The sequence below is a fragment of the Diorhabda sublineata genome, chromosome 9 (assembly GCF_026230105.1).
Source record: "Diorhabda sublineata isolate icDioSubl1.1 chromosome 9, icDioSubl1.1, whole genome shotgun sequence".
NCBI classification, from domain to species: domain Eukaryota; kingdom Metazoa; phylum Arthropoda; class Insecta; order Coleoptera; family Chrysomelidae; genus Diorhabda; species Diorhabda sublineata.
The window spans coordinates 19,950,856-19,966,316 of NC_079482.1; the positions used below are offsets into that span (position 1 = coordinate 19,950,856).

Below are 15,461 nucleotides of genomic sequence, written 5' to 3' on the forward strand. Positions count from 1 at the left end.
ACTTTTTCCTTCGAGGATTGGAGGCCCATATTACTCGAGTTATTGGTCAAATACTCGAAATAACAAATAATTGCAAAGGTTTATTTGTTTGATTAAACTTGCAACCAATTGTTAACCATTCGTATTAACTCCGCCTTGATGAATTATTCTAATGTGTTATAATCGACATATAAGACTATTTGATAAAACAAACTGCAACGAATTCAATTTCCATAGAATATTAAAACCTTGTTCTGAAATAACTTTACAATACAACTTTTGTTTGTTTCTATTACAGTTCAGTTTACGAGCTAACCGTGAAAAATACTTAAGTCTTGAGAAAATACACGCGTTAGATAATACTTTTTAAAAGGATGTAACAGTTTTTTAATACATGACAATTACCATTTCGAAATACTTCTGTTAATGTGAATATTCGCGCGACGTAGTTAATGGAACGGCGCCTCACACTTGCTTGGGAGTTCAGTGGAAAAAAAAAACACGAGTGTAATTCAAGTCATTATATTTTATATGGTTGGTTATATTTTAATACGCTTCACTGTCCGCAGGGTATACTACTCCGACGGCAGCTCTTAGTTTATCCATAAGCTGGGCCAATTCTATACTTTCGCTTTGCGTTATTTGAGGAGATTCCAATTTCCCCTTCATGATGCATTTCCTGGCTTCTTCAGCTTCATAAGCTAAGCCAGCACTATTTTTATACTCAAAGTGGTCTGAATTTTTTGGTAGTGGAAATTCTCTGAGCTCTCCGTTAACGTCTAGCGAAGTTGGACACCAAAATAATGGTATGCGGATGTAACCCTTGGTTCCGGATACTCGAGCTTGAAAAAAAAGTCGAAATTTACAATGTCGCATTATTCTAACTTTTTTCGTAAAAGAGAGAAAGATTCCAATTATAAAAAAGTTTGCACATGTGTAGCTTAGGTTAATTAATTGTCATATTTTGAAGTATATTGGACTCCATATTTGGATAAGATTAACAAGAACAATTTTTACTAGGCATAGTACCATTCCTGCAAGATAATGTCTTTTATCTGCTCAATCGTGATCTGGCTCACACTCCCCTTCTTTTGCAAAACTGTTAAAATGCTTTGACGGACACGAATAAGATTTTAATAACCTCACGTTTCTCTTGAATAGTTGATAGAGCGAATGATCAAACGCCCATTTTTGGCTCATTTTAATCCGTTCTGTGATCAAAGGATATCCCGACTGTTCCTTGTCCTTTACTGGCCGATTTTCACTTTTAGAAACGCTTGTAAAAAGTCTTTAAAGCGATATTATTACTATGACACATTTGAAGATTTCGTGTGCTTCTTTTGTACTGTTTTTCTTGAAACAAAACTTAATTGGGATGCTTTGTGGAAGATACTCATTTCACTATAGATATTAGATATTTCACAAAAGAGGCTGGTACCATTTTCATTTGTAATGAAAAATGACAGAGTGATATCGCAATCATTTCATTCATGAACAACATGTGTATTTTCAACAAACATATAATTGTTATCACTCGCAGAAACATAGTTGCCATCACTAACAGTGACGGGACTAAGGACCCCGTAACAAAGCCTCGATTTTGGAAAAATAGTAATTCCCTTTGAACTAGAAGAAAATAAATTAAACTAGATGATATTTTATTAATTTTGATATTAATTTCCTCGTTATTTTTTATATCAATTCTATTTTTCTATTATTCTATTTATATATTCTTCCTTAGCAACGCTTAAGATCATTCTGCAAGACGTAGCCTGCACTTAATTTTATTATAATGATAATTCATCTCATATTTACCTTCACAAGATAAACTTACAGTTCCAGAAGCGGAAACGACAGCGGTTTTACCACCTTCATGAATTAATACAGCAGCTACAGAACTGTCAACTCCATTTTCATTTAATACGCCACTTGCTACAACTTTTGTCGGTTTGGAACCGCGAAAGACGTATTGTTGAAACTGAAGAAGGTATACACCTAAATCCAGGATGACTCCACCACCCAATTCTTTTTTATTTATCCTTTCGTTTTGAATAATAGGTACTCCAAAGTCTACGTTTACTTGTAAAACCTAAATATTTGAAATCAATTTTAGTGAATACGATAATACGGCAAGTCTGTATAACTATCATAAAATATTATATCAAAAGATCAAAATTATTTTTTGATATAACGACACACATTTGAATTTTTGTAGTTGTTTGCACGTTATACTTTCCTAGGGTATGCAGAATATTTCAGATTTCAAAAGAAAAATTGTGGATTAAATGCTACTTCACAATACTACAACAAACATTCAAGAAGGTGTTACGCAGTTGCGAAATATATAAATACATATATGTATGACCGGTTGGCCTACCTTGAGCTACTAGTAGAAGTACTTATGTAGAATTGTGTAATTTGAAACACATTCTTTTCAAAGATATCTTCTCAAATATTTCCGAGTATTCATGTAAATATTTGCAGACTGACAAATTCTTTGGAATTAAATTTATTTCAAATTAGTTATAATTTGAAGATATAGTTCTTCCAATATCAATTGCAGAAGACAGTTCAAGGAACAATCAATATTTCATTAAAACGCACGACACTCATACCAAATTAAGAAATGAAAAATAATGTTTATTCCCCGTATAAAATTCGGTAAACATCTAACAAACCGGCCGTCCACGTGGACTATCATCTCCACCATTTACCAACGAAAACATCAAATCGTAAACATAAATGCATTTCTATTGGCCGAAGGTGTCGGAAGACGTATGTAAGCAATTTCTGTGAATGATTTCTAATAGACAGTCTTCGATAAGCAGTAGCGTGGCTCGGTGAGATTTATTTAATTCATAAATTTCTTTAAATAAATAGAAATAAGGCGTTCTTTAGACCATGGGCGAATGAAGATAATGAAATTGCACAGTGTAGTGAGAAATAAAGACAAAATAATTACACACCATCTTTTATAAGTTTTATAATTCAGTTCATTTTTTTTTTATTTTCAATCTGGCCAACCTACGAATTCAAAATTTAAAAAAATGGCCCTCTGCAAATTTGAGTTTGTCACCTCTGATCTAGTGTGTGACACAGTATCTAGTAAAAATTTGAGACCAATTGGTGGGTTCCTGTTTTCGGAACTCCAGCCAAGTTTTTTAAATATAAATATTTCAACACAATTAAAAACACGATATTGATAAAGTGTAAAATATTAATAAAGAATTCGTCATTCACAGTAAAAAATGCGCATTACTTATATTAACTTGATATAATAATTCTTGAAATTAACATATATTAAAAATTTTTTATCAACAAACGTTTACGGACAGACAGACAGATTTTTCTAGTATCGTTTGTTGAAAAACAAAAATATTTTGTTTGTTTGTCATAAGAATTTATTTCATAAAGTTATAGAACGAAATACAAATTTTTGTTGACTAATTTCTTATAACTAGCCCGACTCTTATTTAGCGACTTATTACCAAAATAATTCACTGGAAGTATATTTGATGGTGAGGAAACGTTATTTTTATTAATTTGTTTCGGGAATTATTTCACACAAATAATTGACGATCTTTTAACGTCTTTAACCGCAACGGAAATTTTTTTTTACGAGATAAGTTGTGTAATAATAATATTCAATACATTGAATACAGAAAATAGGGAATAAGTATTATTTTTTTTATTTTGACTGCACTTGAAAATTTCACGAAAAAACAATCGACCCAATTATGACCAATATACAAAAAATGACGTTTTTTGTTGCCTGTTTCACATGGTATTGTATTGTACACCGGGTATACTTGTAAAATTACGATTAATTAATTACATACATAAATTGTGGTATTGGCATTGATGGTAAAATATTTATTTATACAGTCGAACTCCAATAATTCGAACTGCAAGGGACCGTAGCAAAAGTTCGAATTATCGAGGTGTTCGAATTATCGGAGTTGTGCACATTTACATACTATATGTATGCATTTCGATGCATCTTTCCATTTTATAAATAAATAAATAAATAAATATGTTATGGGTATATAACATGTTTATTTATTTATTTAAAATAATAATTTGTATACGTTTGAAGAATTTTTGGTCCTAAAAAGGACCGATTATTTATCTTAAAATAAAAAAAAATACATATATTTATTTTTTTGTAAAGAAATCAGCTATGCTAGATTGCTTCATGCTGACGATTTTTTCCTTTGAAGCAAATCGAGTGATTTCTTCTTAAAAGTCGTCAGGTATCAATAAAACTCTGGCGCCCTTCTTTCAGAAAAAATCAGTCACCACGTTTGCTCTTTACTCTACTTTGTCTCTCTTTAATTCGCTCCCTCTCTCTTTGTCTACAGTTTGAAGGTGCAATTAAATCCGTCCCGTGAACTCGTCGTTTTTAATTGCACCTTCAAACTGTACCATCAATAATAAAATCGTCGCACCGGTTTTTGGGGAAAACCCAGCAGCTCTTATTCTCTTTTCAGTCGTTTCATACATTCGTCTTCTAATTGCAGTTCGAACTAGAAAACTATTTAGGAATGCTTTCTTAGCTCTACCAGTAATAAAATCGTCGCGCCGGTTTTTGGGAAAAACCAGCCGCCGTCTGCAGTTCACCCATATTTCACACTTACAAAATATCGTCGTCTTACCTAGAATCTGAAGATTCGAATTTTTCAATTTTTTTCAACACTAACAATTCGAATTTTTTAATACATATGTGCATACATAATTTATACAAGAAAAATTCGAATTTTTCAAAAATTCGAACTTTTCAATTATTTAAACGCCAAAAATTCGAATTTTTCGGTAATTTTAACACAGAAAATACGAATTTTTTTGATAACTCGAACTTCAAAAGTTCGAATTATCGAGGTTTTTTTACATGTGTTAGTATAGGAATGTCAAGGGACCGACGCAAAAGTTCGAATTAACGAGGAATTCGAATTATCGGTGTTTGAATTATCGGAGTTCGACTGTATATTGAGTTGGCGACAAAGTAATTTCGGTTTTGTAGTATAAAATAAAAAACTTTTCAAAAAGAATAGTTTTTAATCAATTATCTATTTTCCATGACCTTTTGCTACCTTTGTTTGATCTTTCAAGGCATTCTGAAAATTTCGAAATAAATGGTAATCAGATAGTGCCGGATCAGGGTTATATAAGGGATGTGACATCACTTCCCGGCCAAGCTCTAATAGTTTCCCATGAGTTGTTAAAGACGTGCCTTGCATTATCATGGTGGAACACTAAACTTTTCTGATTTGACAATGGCCGTTTTCTTTGATTGCTTCATCCAGTTTCGTTGATTGTTGACAATAAACATCAGAATTGATCGTTTGGTTCCTTGGAAGCAGCTCAAATAACACAACACCTTTGTAACTCCACCAAACTAACAGCATGAGCTTTTTTTGTTGTTTTTCAGCTTTCGATGTGGTTTGTGCTGGTTCGTCGTGTTTGTTCAACGATCGTTTTGGAACTATGTTACTGAACATGATCCATTTTTCATCACCTGTGATGATTCTTTTCAATAAATGGTTTCATTTCGTTTGAGGTGCATATCGCAAATGTTTATTCTGTGTCTGAACTTCTTTCAATATCAAGCTTCTTAACCAGCCCAAGACATTTTTTAAGTGTTTTTCAATTGGGGTGTGCGTTACATGTAGCCTCTTCACAACCTATCGAATAGTTATATGACGATCCTCTTCAATTATGACTTTGATTTGGTCATCATCAACTTCGCTAGGCCGACCAGAATGTTGCTTAACTTTGAGGGAAAAATCTCCAGAACGGAATTTTTCATACCAATTCTGACAAAAAATAAAGCGAGACTCTTGATCAGTAAAAAGCGAAGGTACATAGTTGCCAACCTTATGTTGTACGTTTTTGTTGAAATTTACGTTTACGAGTTTGCATCAATTCCTTCAATTGCTTGTTGTAAAAGAATGGTTATGAAGCAAAAAAATATGGCAATGTTTTATCACAAAGTCTTAATCTACTTACAATTTCTCTTTATATTAATATAGTATTTTAAATAACCAGTGCGGTAAATGATATTTAACACACGAGGCTGCAGGCCGAGTGCGGAAATCACACGAGTGTGGTTATCACTTTCCAGCGAGTGATGTACAATATTTTTCCACTATCCTCACAAAACAATAAATTTTTTAAAAATTTCATTCCATCTTATTCACATCTAATTCTTGTTACTCATAGTAATATTATTGATTGAGCAATATGTGAATAGGAATAGTTAGTGACATTTCTTATTTTGAGAATATTTGAGAGAGAGAATCGGGAAATTTTCGAAGCGAAAAAGCGACTAATTGCGCGTAATTTGCCAGTAACATATACAGACCGGACAGTTTATCTTATGTTATGGCCGGTATACACGGCAACGATAAATCTGCGCAAACGAACTACACATTCATTTGCGCCGTTTATCGCTGGTAGTGCGTATCTACGATATCTGCGTCGATCGTCAGTTCTCAGCAGAAAACACGTCATTTATGATGGAAGAGAATGAAGTGCTTGCGCTAGCCTGGCTTGTTTTGCTCAAAAAGAAAAGAAAATCACGTAGTGTGTGGTGTAAGGATTGGCTTCTTAAAAGAAAGTCATACTCTCACATAAATTTATTAAACGAGTTGAAATTTTCCCTGAAAGACTGGCAGAATTATTTGAGACTCATCTCCTGTTTTTAGTTACACCGCGAATACAAAAAAGCAATACCGTGATTAGATCAGCAATAATAAGTCCCCATGAAAGATTTTCGGCAACTTTGAAGTTTTTAGCTACAGGTACAGGTCCAGGATATTTCCTTTTCTTCCAATAACTTACGAAAGCGTCCGCCTATACCGAGCCTTGCGAACGAACTGAATTATTGACCCGACTTCCGTACACACACCTCGACAACGATTTATCGAATAGATTTAGAACCTTGCCCCGATGGCTTGCACCAACCAAAAAATCTGCGCCGATTTTAGTACAGTTCGTTTGCGCAGTTTTATCGTTGCCGTGTATACCGGCCATTAGTTGCCAGATACATCGATAGGAATGTGTGCGACAGGAATAAACGCCGTACGTTGGAAAGTAGACACTTTCATAGAGTCGTGAAAAATGCCATGTACTTCATGTAAATACGTATTTTAGAGGATATATTTCGACTCCTGATTAGAACTGATCCTCCTGGTCAATTTAGAACAATTCTCATATTTTGCATTTAAGCTAACGGATAACCTTAAAAAGAATGATTGCTTAAATAAAGTTTGGTATGATAATGTAAATGTTAGTCTTATGACTAATTAGTCATTAGTAGATGTAGAAGATTGACTCCAAAGTATGTTTGGTTATTACGCAAATTTGTAAAAAAATCAGAATGATCTAATTTTTGGTAATATTCAACTATTAACAATTAGTTAATGGTACTTACTTCACCAATTTCTCCGGATTCGATAATTTTTTTCATTTCTTTGTAAGCAGGAAAGCATCTTGACCACACAGCTTCCATTAGAAAAAGGTTCTTTTCCTTGGAAATGCCAATAAGTTTTTTAGTTTGCTTTTCATTCAAGGTCAATGGTTTTTCACATAACACATGTTTACCATGTTCCAGCATTAACTGAAATATTGAAAATATACTAATAGTACGTTCGTAAAGTAACTTTACTGAATCTGCTTCCAGGTTCATAAAGAAATATTGAAATATCTGCATGTACTGTTTTTTTTCCTAAACATAATAGAAATTGAAATAATAGCAAGTCACATTACTTCACAAACACACTGTATACTGGTGCGCAAAAAGGAAGCTCAAGGAGAGAAACGTCTATATTTTCCTTTTTCAACATAAATTTATTTTTTGTGTTGCTTTTTGTTATGCTTGTTTTGAAGTGTAAGTATGGGCGAAGATCCTTATTTACTGTACCAATCCAATTGCTAAAGAATTGATACAACTTCACCAAATATAATAATCGGACGAAATGATCGATAGAATAAACTTCCATTGTGACGCTATAAGGCAGAATCTTGGAATACTCTTGCATGTGTGTAGTGCAAGGTGCCCATTTTGAATATCTATTTTAGTTTTGATAACTTTGATAAGTTGGATGGTAACTAACTTAATTTTTCTGCATTTCAATTTTTTACTTATGTAAGTAACTCGATGTTAGCAAGTATTTTCAAAATTATAATTAATGATAATTTTCTTCAGAATTCTATTGATGATTTCATTTCTTACGTTTACCAGTGTTGCATATACCAACCCTTTATAATGTCCCCCTTAAAATGAATCTATTGTATTTAATTCAAGGGAACGTGGTGGCCATGCGAATGGACCTTCATCTGTTAGAAAAAATGTTATTAAAATGATTTTTTACATCATTAGTGGAGAGGCTCTCCATCGTGCATAATCAACATGTCTCTGCGAATGTTTAGAGGAATATGGTTGGGAAATTCCAAGTATCGCTGACCATTCAGGTTATTATCAAAAAAATATGGACCTACTTAATTATTACTCACTATTTCTGTTAACAAATTAACACAAAATCAATGTTGATTCTTTGTTTGAATTGTACCGCGAGAATTTTAATCTGCCCATAAATAAAAATTATGAGTATTAAAATAAATAAAAGTAAGAAAATGTTTCAATACATCCGGTAAGTATTTCCAATAAATAATTACAATTTATGTTCATTTTCTTCAGAATGTCTCTTCATGGCGTACGGTTTCCTTGGCATGTACAACGCAACGTTTTAGAAATCTACATAACTCCTAAACCAATTTTATCAAGTTAAATAACCGGTTGGAAAATTTATTTTTCCTTTCTTTCGATTGTACCGGTTGTCCCTTTAAAAGTTACGTATTGCTAACCATTGCGCATAAGCCGCCCCTGGCCTTCAGATAGTAGTGTAGATTTATTATTATTATTATTCCGTTCGTCAAAAATTAATAATGTTCGAATGGATAATTGAGAAAATATGTACTTAAATATAAGTTCGCAACTTAGAAACGAGGGGTCGTATGAGATTTTTTTGTCACAGCATTATTTCCACGTCATCTACTCCCGAATTTTTTGCATGAAGTGCTGGAACACCCTGTATAGTATACTGCTTTTTTGTTTATTTTCCGTATTTTTATCTGTTGTTGTGAAGTTGTGGTTTTACATTTTACAATTTTTTCTTGTTATTCGCAATTCACGGGTGTGTAAAATATTTATCGCTTTGTTTTGTTATTGAAAGTATTTTTAACCTGTTTACTTCACTCAAGGCTTTTTTTAAATTGAATTTCAAGATAAGCAATACGCTCATTATCATTTCGATAAACTGCAACAAATATTTGGAGAGCTTATCGAGACATACTTTTAAGGCAATAGCTTTGATGACTATGTCACTTAGAAATTTGTGACATAGTTAACATTTGTAAATTGTAACATAACAATAATATATAATAAAATATTTGGGTCGATAACACAGCGCGGTTTTCACTCGTCACAAATTGCATTTAATAATTAAATGCCCTGAAGACCGGAAAACATCATGCAATACAACGTGCGCAGATGAAGTTCATCTGATTGTTTCATGCAAGATCTCGCACTCGCAATTTTATCGATTAGGTGCCATTTTTATTGAGTCTAAGTTTCAGTTTTAGAGAGAAATGAGTTTTTATACTGCTTATATTACGTTTTATTTTCCTCAGGAGTTTTCAAATGTTTTTCATCCATTCTCAACTAATTTCTTTATGTTTTCTACACTAATACTCTAGCTAACCTATCCATCAGACTCCAAAAGCAAGGCAGAGGCAGATATAATTATTGCCGGTGCTTGAGGTTAGAAAATTGCCTACTTTTACTTTTGGAACTTTGATTAGTAGCAACCATGATGCAATGGTGAGAGACCATTGCCATAATGCCAAACGACGTGCAATATTCCTCTATGTAATATTTTGAAGTTGCAAGAAATTGCATGCACCATGTCAAGCGGCCTTAAGTCCATTCATTTAACCTCTCTCAAACAAGCGACTAATCCTGCGTCCATCTCCTATCTGCAGTGTTTACGCGGTTTACGCGCATTAGTTCAAGCTTGCTATTTCATATTAGATTATGGAAAATTCAAATACAATCAAATCATCTATATCCATCCGGTTTATACTGATTAGAGACTCAAGACGAGAGGTTATTACAACGCTCTGATAAAACACAACAGAGTCCAAAATAGCTAATCATTGATTACGCCTCTTTCTTGCAATTGCGAGCCATTAGGTACATCACCAATGGCTCGCAGTTGCAAGAGGTTGTAACCATTGACTAGTTTCGACGTTATTACGTCTCATCAGGGCAGTATAACAACCCTCGTTCGGGCTTGAGACCCGAACTGAGGACAACGTCAAAGATAGTTGATATGTGTTACATGTAGTTAAACATTCCCCAGCGATCGCTAAGTGGTGCCATCCAACTACGAACCACTGGCCAAAAAACTAATTGAAAAATAAAATAGACCGATGTAGAAACAATAGAAATTTGTTCTAATTAAAAAAAATGAATTTTCCTTAGTCGTTACATCTCAAATATGTAGCTGTATTCAATTAAATTATTTGTAGTTTTATTAGTATTTACAAAATAGAACTATAAATTTTAATTAAAATATTTAGGTCTTTTTATCATTTATAGCTTTTTCGTTCTTATGAATTTGAACCATTTCTAAAAATTCTCTTTTTCGTGTATTCCAATTCCAAGAATTTTTGGATTTTTATAATTGAATCCATGTTTTTTGATATTTCACGGTTCGTTAATGCAGTTCTATTTTTTTATCGTATTGATGACCTCTTGGTCTATTTTCTAAATATTGATATGGTTGCCCTATGTACTCAGCATCACAATTAATACAAGGCACTTGATATATAATATTACTTCTTTTGTTTTTTGGTGTTTTAGATTTCAATTTAATGAAATATTATATATTATCCTTCATGACTTATACTAATATCATATTTATTAATATAATTCGATAGTTGTTGGAAAAGTCCTTGTACATATGGTAAGAAAAAATGTTTTCTGTTTTGATGTTTAGTTTCTGTTTTGCTTTTTAATTGATTGTAGTATCTGTTTATCCCTTTCTTGAATATGTTGTTTATCATTTTTTCCGGATAATTATTTTCTTTCAATGCACATATTTCTAATCTTCTAAATTCAGGATCTGATAGTTGGATACATTTATCGACCAAACTTATTATCACTGATCGTTTTTGTGACACAGGATGACACGAATTAAAGTTCAAATATCTTGAGGACCAAGTTGGTTTCGTATCTGTTCTCATGTTATTGTTAATTTTGTCTAATGTGACATCAAGAAAATTGATTTTATTATTTTGTTCGATTTAGATTGTGAATTGAATTTTTTATTTATGTTTTCAATTTGATTTTTTGGTACGGTGGTAATGCAATCATCTACATATCGGAAAAATAATGAAATATTTTATATCCAGTTTGCTCAGGACAGTTTCCTCAAGATCTTCCCTTACTTGATACATAGGGCATAAGGTCGGATGATCTGTCGATCCATTAAACTATTCTCTTTTTCCGATCCATGGGTTTGGAAATGTTCTGGCGCGCAGCTAATTGTGATTTCTGCAATTGTGCTCCAAATTTTTGAAAATCAAGATCAAGAAAAATCTGGATCGAATTAGGAAGTAATGTGTTTTGTAGACGATCCAGGTGCAATTCTCTTCTTAACATTATTTAAAAAAACATGTATTAACAATAGTATTTTAATTATAAGAATTTCTATCAGAACAATAAGAGGTATACGTGCCCATTCAAATAGAATCTTGCTTCGTCCGAATATGGAACGTTACTATTAACATTCAGCTTTGTGTTCATAGTCATCTTCGGCCAACTTATGTATGGAATGTGCATAATAAGGATGGTATTCTGCTTAAAAATATTTTATACGCAAGAAACTCCAAACAATATCCAGATCCCCAGACAATCCATGTAGTGTACATAATGGATGATATTATGGAGAAAAATGAAATTTTTATAATTATTTGCATTAACTTTAAATCTACCTTCCTTAGGTGCATCTCCAACATACCCCAAGTCTTTGTATTTTCTTTCTATTCTGCTTGAAGCGGAATTAGAAATACGTTTATGATATGAGTGTACTTCATCCAACTGTAATTGATTTCTCATAACCAACATCAATCATTGAAATTATAATTCTTTCACTCAAGTTGAAGACATTTTAACAAAACAGTTTGTTATTTGTGGGTTATTCCACAATCTAGCACACAATTTTGATTTGAATTTTGAAAACCTCAAATCTTCTCAAGCAATTATTTTTTGTCAACAATTAATTAAAATGAGAACTATAGTTAACACGTGAATATGTTTATCTTTTACATTGCTTTGAGAATAATTCATTCAACTGAAGTTTATGTTATTTGTTATTCAATTCTTCAGCAGATTATTCATAAATTTGGAGAGATACAATGTTAAATGACACGAATCGTTTTTTTAAAACGGGCGTAAGTCCATTTTTTTTCGATGTTCAGGTTTTGAAGGCCTAAATATCAGAAAGTTCTGCTTATACCTGACAGATTCGGGACGTTTTCAGAAGGTCACTCAGTATGTCCCTTGTCCCGGCCACAGTTTCCTCCCTTGTGACAGGGATTTCGGGAGGCTTTAATGTAACATGACCGCTTTTTGATGTTCATGAAATAATTGACATAATTTTGCATAATCACGGTTTAATAAGTTCTCTGTTCATGAGGTTTTAGATTTCAAGAAATGGCAAAATGTGGAAAAACACAGATAAGAAGGATAAAATGTATTTTCAGTTTAGTAGTCTCTTTATGTTCGATAATGAATCTAAGTTAAAACGATGTGTTGAATCGTATCCTACAATAAATGGTATTATTGATCACAACTTTTTACTGGCTAAAACAAAAGCAGTTACTCTCTCCTCACTTTCGATTAAGGCTTACCAAGGTCGAATGCCAATAAAAACTTCAAATATGAAGATATTAAAATATTGAGCCTATATTCCAACGAGTATCGGGGATTTGTCGAATAAATTTGTGACTGATGACAGATCTCAAGAGATTACCAGCGATTTCGAGATCGAAGAAACCAACGATGATCCATAAATCAGAAATATGGCCTCAAATCTATATCTTTAACTTTTTTCCTCTTTCAAACTCGTTTTACCACGTTTTTAGTAAATTGCAAGCATTGGCTTACAATAAAAATAACAGTTTTTACTTGAAATTTAATAGTTTTTTATTTTCTTGCAACTTTATTTTTTTAAAACGGCGGTAGTTCCACATTTTTAGAGCTATATAACCAAAGTATGGATAAATATACAAGTGTAAAATCTTTAATCCTGTTGTAAATTGAATTGAATATTTTAAGTGAAATATTTTCATTTGAACAGTTTTTTTTAGTTTGCCGAAAGTTTCCTTTTTCGACTTACGCCCGTTTAAAAAAACCGATACACTTCATTTTCCGACCACTATGTACCAATTTGAATAGACTTGTGATAGATTTTTGCAATCAGTAAATTAGAAATAGTCGGAGCTTTAATTTGAATAAAATATTCACTTTGCAGCATTCATTATTTTTATAAAAATAAATTAAATTATCTTTGGATTTTTCTGTTTATTTATCTGATAATAAATTTATTCGTCATTTTATGGACACGCTGTATATTTTAGTTTGGAAATATGCACTTTCGTTGGCATAAACACCAATAATTTCAATCAAATATTGATGAACTGATGAATTATATGCTATTTAAATAATGTTACCTTTGCAATTTCGTAATGTTGCGGATTTAAAACTCCAATATAAACGATATCAACTTTTTCATCTTTCGCTAATTTATCGTATCCCTCGTAAGCTTTTGGAATGCCATGTTTTTTAGCGAACTCATCGGCAGTCTTTTGTGATCTACTGGCTATCGCTACAACTTTATGTTCATTTTCTGGTAAACACTGTACGATAGCCGTTACAAAATCATTGGAAATTTTGCCAGCGGCAGCTATACCCCATCTTAACATTTCGGCTGTAAATATTTAATGTTCACTCTCAAGTGAATGAGTTATTTTTATCTCTTGTCGTTCCTTGAACTCCAAACAATTTTTTTTATCTGTGACTTATTACATATATCAGCAACTTACCCGAATTCACAATCTACACTAGTAATTGATATGACTGTCGGTATACTAGTCGGCAATTGCTGGTGGAGACTGAGCTGTTTAACCAAGGTCACGATTAAAGTGTTTTACGTTTGAAGCACAGTGCTCGACCGAGACAGGCGTATTCGCAAACTTGTTTTTATTGAAGCTTTATATTTCGCCCTGTCATTTTCCGTTGTTATTAATACTGTTATCAATACTACACACATTGTCAGCGTATGAAAGTAATTATGTTGTCCTAGTTTCACTGTTCCATTTCTGTTCAGACTGGTATCACAAATGATACTACTTCAATAAAATATTTTAGTTTTGATTTATTTGTCTCGACACTATCTTATATGTTTCGATTAACCTTGATCTTCGTCTTTGTTTTTGATGAAACTTATGGATTGTTTCGGAATGCAGTGTAAATAATTTCTTGTAAACATGTGATATAAGGAGGTTCTCATATCAAAGAAAAATGGAACAACAATGTTATTGGGTGCATCCATATTATGATATTAATCACAGAATAATGTTCTTATTTATATAAGCGGTGGGATGAATTTATAAACACGTTGAACCTTACTTATGTAATTTATTTATACACTAACTTATACAATTAACATTCACTAATATTTAGCACACTTAACATCTAATTTATTTAAATACACTTTTAGTTCAGCTGTCACTGTCCCGATGTATTTTCACTATGACATCAAATTAAAAACAGTCACAATAATACAAAAAATCTGACGTATCCGTTAAACATATTATAACAAGACCGACTTCACGGTCTATATCAGTGTGATATTACCCACTCCTTAGAAGAAACTTCGTCCTGAAACTTCTATATAGCAGGAGCTAGATGTTTAAATAGGCATTTCTCGTTCTTATAAAAATAACAGGACATCGTCTTCATTAGGTACTGAGGAGGAGGGGTATAGCTGGAAATTAATACGTGGACACCGGTATTTTGGAAGATTATTAAGGTATCTTCATTCCCTTCTATGATCACCATCACAACATCGTCCGTAGAGCCTAATAATGTTATTCCTTACCTAAGCAGGTCGACGTTTAGAACGTTCACAAGAATTAAACCTTGAGATACACCGCTGCTTATCTATATTACCTCTGAGGTAGGTACCTTCGGCTTCTAGTATGATCTTTGTTTTGGAGAGATCAAAAAAATTATTTGTAAGAGACTTTTGTCTATATTTCGATCTTTAGGATTGCTCATTATTAATCGCCATTATCGCTGTTAAATGCTTTTTTAACATCAATTGTTACCACTACACAGAGGCTTTTAGGTGGTG

General features: G+C 32.6%; 1 protein-coding gene across 1 annotated transcript; it reads right to left on the reverse strand.

The window, feature by feature from the left end:
- Positions 1–485: 485 nt before the first annotated feature.
- Positions 486–14,455, reverse strand: LOC130448840 (trans-1,2-dihydrobenzene-1,2-diol dehydrogenase-like). The gene is made up of 5 exons (XM_056786381.1): positions 14,149–14,455; positions 13,777–14,033; positions 7,412–7,597; positions 1,795–2,068; positions 486–821 (listed from the first exon to the last, which is right to left on the reverse strand). The coding sequence occupies exons 2-5, from the start codon at positions 14,026–14,028 to the stop codon at positions 526–528; spliced, it is 1,008 nt and encodes a 335-aa protein (XP_056642359.1). The 5' UTR covers positions 14,029–14,033; positions 14,149–14,455; the 3' UTR covers positions 486–525.
- Positions 14,456–15,461: the final 1,006 nt, after the last annotated feature.